The sequence below is a fragment of the Lolium perenne genome, chromosome 5, assembly GCF_019359855.2.
Source record: "Lolium perenne isolate Kyuss_39 chromosome 5, Kyuss_2.0, whole genome shotgun sequence".
Classification (NCBI taxonomy): Eukaryota; Viridiplantae; Streptophyta; class Magnoliopsida; order Poales; family Poaceae; genus Lolium; species Lolium perenne.
This window is the reverse complement of record NC_067248.2, coordinates 41,040,036-41,048,299: the sequence shown is the minus strand read 5'-3', so window position 1 is coordinate 41,048,299 and position 8,264 is coordinate 41,040,036. Positions and strand designations below refer to the sequence as shown.

The 8,264-nt window shown below is 42.1% G+C and overlaps 1 protein-coding gene across 1 annotated transcript; it reads right to left on the bottom strand.

Annotated features, from left to right (window-relative positions):
* Nucleotides 1-6,187: 6,187 nt before the first annotated feature.
* Nucleotides 6,188-7,504, bottom strand: LOC127300149 (putative F-box protein At4g17565). The gene is made up of 2 exons (XM_051330225.1): nucleotides 6,758-7,504; nucleotides 6,188-6,709 (listed from the first exon to the last, which is right to left on the bottom strand). The coding sequence occupies exons 1-2, from the start codon at nucleotides 7,502-7,504 to the stop codon at nucleotides 6,188-6,190; spliced, it is 1,269 nt and encodes a 422-aa protein (XP_051186185.1).
* Nucleotides 7,505-8,264: the final 760 nt, after the last annotated feature.

Below are 8,264 nucleotides of genomic sequence, written 5' to 3'. Positions count from 1 at the left end.
AAATGCATTCTTTGCCGCCATAAGGCCAGCCCAGAAATGTGAATCCCCTGGTTTCCAGACCACTTGGGATAACGTCTTCGAGCCCATATACTTTCTCATAAGAATAGTTTGTCAAACCTCATCCTCAGTAAGAAGCTTAAACATCCATTTATCTAGTAGGGCTGAATTCTTGACTTCCAGGTCATGAACTACAAGCTCTTCTTGATCTTTGGGACTACAAACTATACTCCATTTAATCAGTCGATATTTTTTTTCTCGCTGTCCCCTTGACAAAGGAATCTGGATCGATAATAGTCGAGTTTAGCGTGTGTACACTGCCTCTTCTATAAATAGTTGTTCGCAGCACTACATTTCTCACACACCACGTATCAGATATATCCGAAGAGTGAGAGTTAGACAGAATAGAGAGAATAGCAAACTAGCCAGGAAAGAGAGTGAGAGAGAGGGGTCGACTAAGAATATATGTGCAGCCATGTTGGAGATCTTGGCAATGCAAGAGAGTAGCATATCCATGTTCAGAAAGAGATGGATATCATCGATATATATACAGTTGGAGGCGCTAGTAGTTCGTAGAGGAGAGTTGTTGTGTCGATGAATAGATACTGCGGTTTATATCATTGCTAGTTTTCTTTGGAAGCTATACATAGAACTAGATTTCTATGCATCGTTTATTTCAGGCAAGCTATTTATACTCTCTCGTATATTTTGTAGAATACATTATGCTGTGAATTTGATAGTAGATAACTGGGTTGAGAGATATGATAGTTCTTTGAAATATGTGTGTAGTAATGCGCCAGTGCCGGTATGCGGTGATGGATCCGCTGGAGCCACCAGTACGAACAGGGCAGTATCTCAAATATTGAGAAGAAGTGATCAACATGAGCGATACATGTTTTTATAAGAGAAAATTTGGTGCTACGAAGGTAAACATATTGTACCGGTTACAGTTCAGGTATGGGACTGACTGAGTTCTCCGCTGGGGACGGTCCTGTTGTGGAACGTGTCGATGATGGATCCGTAGGAGCGATCGACATCAGTATGTTCAGGTGTCCGGGTTCTAGTGGGCCAAAGGGCTCTGCTCCTCTAGCGCATGTGTGGTGCTAGTTGAGTCTGTCAATGTCGGAGTACCCCTCTCTAGAGTGTAAAAATGTGAACTTCACCCCTGTGATTTTCGGGTAGGGAAACTTACTTTCATGTGTGGCAACATGCAATTTTTAATATGATTAACACCTTAACCACATATTGTTTTAATAAAGCATTTCTATTTTACATTTTATATGATTGTGTATAATCGGTTTGTTGGGTATTACTTGTCGTACTCATCTGCTCCCCTATGTTTTTTTAGACACAGATGTCGTTATCGAAGAAATCCTCGTCGGCGGAGGTTTAGGCACGACCAGTGGGTGGAAAACGAATTAGAGAATCTAGTTGTAATGCTTGTATAATTGAGAATAAAGTTATAAAATGATGTATATGAGCTTCTCGAGATCCACTGTTCTGGTTTTTGCCTGCATTTTTAGCCTTGCGCGAGTATAAGCCTCTCGGTTTATAGGCGCGCGGCGGCTGTCTCATCCAGGCCCGTTCTCAGGGCGTGACAGTTAAAGTGGTATCAGAGCTCTAGCTTTAGGTTACGCGGGGGAAATGGGTAGAACGTAATTTTGCGACTAGTATCTATCGGTAGTATTTCCTTATTTTTGTTCGAGTAATCCAAAGTTTAGATACTTGTGGTTGTTTTATTTCTAAATTGCCTTAATAACATGGTTTTGGTTTTATATATAGTTGACCTGAAGTTGAAAAAAATTGCACTGCTTGATTGTTGTTTCGGATATAAGTTCTATTTTCCTTATTGCATGTCTAATCAATCTAAGTGCAAATATTTCTGATGTACTTATAAATTCTCTAGCATAGTTTAAATCATGTTGTAAGCAAGTGCAAACCAAGGGGATCTGAGATTTGAGTGTTGAATTTCGACGACGAAATTCCTATAAGGTGGGGAGGATGTGATAACCCCGAAATTTTATGTTATTGAGTTAAATACTAACTATCTTCTAATTATTTTATTTTCTGAAACTAATATTTAAAAGTAGCATAATAATGTGCAAAAATTGTTATCTAGCCAGATACTCAAGTGAGTAACTAAGCTAGCTATGTGCATCGTACATGTTTGTAGTTGTGCATCGAATCATCAGCCGTGCATCTAGTACTATGGTGACAAAACCAGAGTTAGACTTAGATTAGTATATTATGGAAAGTGTAACGTGGCTGGGCATTAGAGGCTGTGCTGGCTTTGGTTAGCAGCTTACTCAGCAAAATAGGCCACGTAGGAAGACTGCATGCTATCCACGGAGTTGCATGAAACGTTTTGCTTAGGTCTATAAAGTCGGCCAGCGATTTTTTAATCCAGCTCCAGCAAGGCACGGTGCACCGTAGATATTTTAGCTAGCTTTTGCTTGGCGTCGAAGGTCAGTCCCAAGCGGCAAGCGGCAGAGCGGCCAGATATTTAGCTAGCGTGTGTACACTGCCTCTTCTATAATAGCTGTTCGCAGCACTACATTTCTCACACACCACGTATTAGATAGATCCGGAGAGTGAGAGTTAGACAGAACGGAGAGAATAGCAAACTAGCCAGGAAAGAGAGAGTGAGAGAGAGGGGTCAACTAAGAATATATGTGTAGCCATGTTGGAGATCTAGGCAGTGCAAGAGAGTAGCATATCCATGTTCAGAAGGAGATGGATATCATCGATATATACAGTAGGAGGCGCTAGTAGTTCGTAGAGGAGAGTTGTTGTGTCGAAGAATAGATACTGCGGTTTATATCATTGCTGGTTTTTTTTTGGAAGCTATACATAGAACTAGATTTCTATGCATCGTTTATTTCAGGCAAGCTGTTTATACTCTCTCGTATATTTTGTAGAATATATTATGCTGTGAATTTGATAGTAGATAACTGGGTTGAGAGATATGATAGTTCTTTGAAATATGTGTGTACTAATGCGCCAGTGTCGGTATGCGGTCATGGATTCGCTGGAGCCACCAGTACGAACCAGGCATTATCGCAAATATTGAGAAGAAGTGATCAACATGAGAGATACATGTTTTTATAAGAGAAAAATTGGTGCTACGAAGGTAAACATATTGTACCGGTCATAGTTCAGGTATAGGACTGACTGAGTTCTCCGCTAGGGACGGTCCTGTTGTGGAACATGTCGATGATGGATCCGTAGGAGCGATCGACATCAGTATGATCAGTTGTACGGATTCTAGTGGGCCAAAGGGCTCTGCTCCTCTAGCGCATGTGTTGTGCTAGTTCAGGTTGTCGATGTCGGAATACTCCTCTGCAGAGTGTAAAAGTGTGAACTTCACCCCTGTGATTTCCGGGTAGGGAAACTTACTTTCATGTGTGGCACCATGCAATTTTTAATATGATTAATACCTTAACCACATATTGTTTTTAAAAAAGCATTTCTATTTTACATTTTATATGATTGTCTATAATCGGTTTGTTGAGTATGATTTGTCGTACTCATCAGCTCTCCTATGTTTTTTTAGACACAGATGTCGTTATCGAATAAGACCTCGTCGGCGGAGGTTTAGGCACGACCAGTGAGTGGGAAGCGAATTAGAGAATCTAGTTGCAATGCTTGTATAATTGAGAATAAAGTTGTAAAATGATGTATATGAGCTTCTCGAGATCCACCGTGCTGGTTTTTGCCTGCATTTTTTGCCTTGCGTGAGTATAAGTCTCTTGGTTTATAGCGTGTGGCGGCTGTCTCGTCCAGACCCGGTCTCGGAGCGTGACAGATGCCCTCACATGAATGGAAGTTGCCAACTGTGGGCATTCTTATCTAGATCGTGAGGATCATGGCATAATTTGAAGAACCATATCTCTACATATATGTCATAAATTTAATCCCCCTCGGATGTACTTGCAAAGGGATGTAGCAAGCACTTAGTTTTCACATGTGCCATGCTTCTCAGTAGTAGAAAAAGGGCATATAGTTTCGGTTGATAAGGGATTTTAGTTCTGGTTTGTCAATCGATCAGGACTAAAACTCCTCCCCTCCCCACTCTTTTGTTCCAGTTGTCCATAAACCGGGGCTAAGGGCCCGCTGCATGTGTTGTGGGCGCGAGTTGGGACAGAGGACCTTTAATTTCGGTTTGTAACACTAACGGGGACTAGACTAAAGTATTTTTTTCGTTCAATATGTTTTCCTAATATTTTTCCATTCAACTTTTTTTCTTCGGAATTTCTAGTATTTGAGTTATTTGACCAGTTTAGTCAAATTACTTACTCGTGGTTAAACTTCCCGATCGGTCACCCATCCTTAATCTACCCAAACACTAGGATGCTTAATTTGTTAGTTCATTATGTCTCGTTTCCAAGTACATTGCGCACACGTTATTGATATTAGTAGCATATCAATCCTATTAATCCCTTGATCATAATGTCACACTTCTTTATTATTTGAATTCCAAATAATTATTTTAATAAATAAAAGTCGTGAAGTAATAATAATCTTGAAAAAATAAATATTTTTTTTTTTGCAAAACCTAAAATCTGATTTTTTTTTCATATTCCCTTTAACAGTTTGAGAGTCTAAAAAATGGTAACTGGGCATAGCCAGGTGAAATCGGATGTAACTTTTCGCGTAGATAGATTTTTATATATTAAACACTTTTTTCGAGCTGCAAAAGTTTTTGCCATCTTACCAAAAAATACCATTTTTTTTGCAAAATAAGTAAAAAATCATGTTTATTATTTTTTATAATAACTTGATCACCTAAACTACTTACATCTAAAAGGATTTATAATTTTGAATTATCTATCAGTTTCTTTTGTACAAAGCGACCGGAACTAATGTTTCGAGCAGCTCCGAACGAAAGGTCATTTTCCTACTGGCTGCTGTTACTACTGGATTTCACCTGATGTATGTCTGAAGTCTGAACAAATAATATTTCTACTGAATTTTTGTCAAAAAGGACCACCCTCCCCAATTTATTGACAAAAAGGACCACCTGTGAGTAGAATTGACAAAAAGGACCACCTCCTGTGTGGCGGCAGAGCCCCCAAGCGACACGTGGAGATGCCGCCGCACCGACTGGCGGCAGGAGCCTGCCGCCACAGCCCATGGCGGCACGTCCACCATGATCAATGAATAGTATCCTGATCAATGAACAGTGCACGTTAGCTACAAAATTTATTGAATTTGTCTTTTTTGTTGAGCCCAAAATACAATGTATTTTACAGTGAATTTTTGCACGATTGTAGTGCATAGAGTTAGCTACATGTAGGTATTTTTTTCAAATTTTTTGAGACGTTAAAAAAAAAATCAAAACGCGCTACTATTCATAGATCTGGACAATGTGGACATGCCGCCCTTGGCTGTGGCGGCAGGCTCCTGCCGCCGGTCGGTGTGGCGGCATCCTCCACGTGTCGCCTGGGGGCTCTGCCGCCACACAGGAGGTGGTCTTTTTTGTCAATTCTACTCACAGGTGGTCCTTTTTGTCAATGAATTGGGGAGGGTGGTCCTTTTTGACAAAAAATCTAGCTCTTTTTTCCTATTTTCCCACAAACTTAAAATTCCATGGACAATGGTACTCTCATATCATTGTCGTATAATTCAGCATGCATATCCCTTCGTTCCCTTTCTTTTTGTGCGTGGAAAGACTCCCCGCCAAAAGGTATTTGCTCAGTTGGTTCCTATAAACTTAAGAGCATTCTATAAAGCCGTCTAACCTCTGTTTAATACTTTTAATCTTACTCCAAATATGCATATTTTTTGTTTCACTTTTATGCTAGTATATTTTTAACAAAAGCACCAACAAGATTGTAATAAAACTTTGTAGAAAGAATACCTTACTAGAGATGTTCCATTGGTTAGATAAATTTCGTCTAACTTGCAAGATTAAGGAAATATATCATTATCTTTTTGTTAGTGTGATCTCACAAACATACTACTTCAGAGGTGAAATTAATTATTTTCTCTCGCAATTAACTGCTAAGTATGCACCTAATGATTATTAAGAGTTTGACATGCTAATGACTGACACTAATGCTCGGGGTATCATCTAATAATATTTAACAACAACACCAACAAGATTATAAGATGTTTGCTCAGTTTCAAACAAGAGGGCAAAAATGGCCTCATTCGTGTCGTATTATCCAATGAGGAGAAGAAAACCGTTTTACACTATATAGCCCCAACCGATGACGTAGGCACAGACAATACAAAAGAAAATGTAAGCGGCTCGCAGGCACGCTTGATTACAAAATTGTGAACTCGAAACTGTTGTTGTGTGCGGAGGAACTGTTGTTGGGCACAACTCTGTAATTGCAGGTGTTATCCAGATGGGAGGAGGCCAGTTGGACCAAAGCTGAGGGGATACAAGTTCCCCTCTAGTGTTATTTGCCAAGTCAAAGACTCCAATATCACGACGGTTATCCTTGTGTCCAAAAATATTAAAGGCATGATCATCCGTAAAGTAGACATGATTTGCCTTCAGCCCCGGATATTCTTCAGCACTGAGACAAAGCGATTGGTTATACCCAAGAACCAACACAAGATCATCCAAGCTATTTATTTTCACAAGCTTTGCCAACGCAGTATCAACTTTAAATATATCGACCTTCCCAACATGTATATCATAAGGCGCGCTATCCACATCTTCATCTATTCTCCAAACTTGCAGCAGATCACCGCAAGGAGCCTGAACAATATAAATTTTTCCATAGATATGATCGTTTGCCCTGTCCACAATTAACTTTTCTGTGACCATAGGGCCTCTGACATCAAATGCAAAGATTTCTCCTTGTTGAGCCACAGCATATAAAAGGCCGTCCTTGTAAAGGCAGTCATGAAAGTTTCTGTGCGGTGGCAGCAAGGTCCACTTGTCATCCCCTAACCAAGCGAAGGATAGCTGTCCACGTGGATAGTGGATGAGCACCACGATATAATGTTTCACGGATGTATCATAGAACACAAATGCCCTGTCATGGAGGCACCACCGTAGCTCGTCAAGATCAGCGGTAAAAGGTGGGCACCATACATGACTCGTAAAATTATACTTGCACAAGGCACCTGTCTCATCGAAGATGGGTGCTACCGGGTCGAGGGTGATGACGGACGGAAGAACAATCTGTTCCCAGGTGATAGGATTGAGAAGGTGCATCTCAGACCTATCATCGACGGTAACTAGCCAGCCGTTTGAGGAGCCGATCAGATATCTTCCGCGGATAGGCGGCTCCGGGAGGGTTAGCTTGTACGACCTCTTCTCCACGAGGCTGTAGAGCCGCGCATCGCTCTCTCCATCGGTTTCAGAGGTGTAGAGCAGGCACGGCGTCTGGGGGCGTTTGTACTGCCCAAGCTTCTGAAGGCTGGTGTTTGCGGAGCACCACGAGGGGCAGACGGATGCAGCGCGTACAAGGTCAGGGATCTCCAGGAGGGAAAATATATCCATCAGTACGTCCTGTGGCAGCTCCGGCGGTGTAACCTCCAATTCCATCGGTGGCGCATCAACACTGAATTTCTTGTGTGAAGTTGGAGAGAGACACAGATGCTGCAGCTTAGGTAAAGCTCGGAAGAGCAGAGCGGACAGATTTCTCGGATGTGCGGATAGGTTCAGTAATCGATTCAGCATGGCTTTGCAAGAGGCCTCCATTGGAGAAATTGTAGAAGATGAACTGATCTTTTTGCACTGCAGGGCGTTTGCAAAGTTGCAGGCTGAACAGGAACAGGGAAAGAGAAGACAGGCCCCGGGATATTCTTTACAGATTACCAGAACTCCTAGGTCGAGTTAGTGATGGCACAAACACGTAAGTGGGGACTTCCTCAAGATTTTTGCAGATAATTGGAAAGCTGCAACGTGTGATAGATTGTACGAAGGCCTGGTTTCTGAGCTACTTATATAGGGAGGCCGAAGGCCCCCAGTCCTAGTTTCATTAGGTGACGGATGGACAGCAATTCGAATTCGAATCGGACCAATGATCTGAACTGAACTTTATTTCTGCAAGAATTCCGAGTTCCCCTCTGTTTGCTTCTCCGAATTCTTGCAAAGCAAAGGCTAAGGGCATCTCCAACCGGGTGACCCATCCCGCGCCCACGCGTCCGGATGGGTCCAGCCGGACAAAAATGTAGCCCAACGCGGGGACGCACCGCAAAAGCGGATGGCCGCGGCGTCTGGAACGACGCAAACCCGGCCCAAATCGGATGGCATGCGGCGTCCTCGTGTGTCCGCCTGGTCCGCGTGGCTGGCCCACCTGTCG

What these genes read in the sequence shown, in the direction of transcription:
- LOC127300149 (XM_051330225.1), bottom strand. Translation starts at nt 7,504, where the DNA reads ATGGAATTGGAGGTTACACCGCCGGAGCTGCCACAGGACGTACTGATG. An exon ending in TGGTCACAGAAAAGTTAATT is followed by an intron (nt 6,710 to 6,757) that starts GTGGACAGGGCA and finishes TATATTGTTCAG; the next exon opens with GCTCCTTGCGGTGATCTGCT.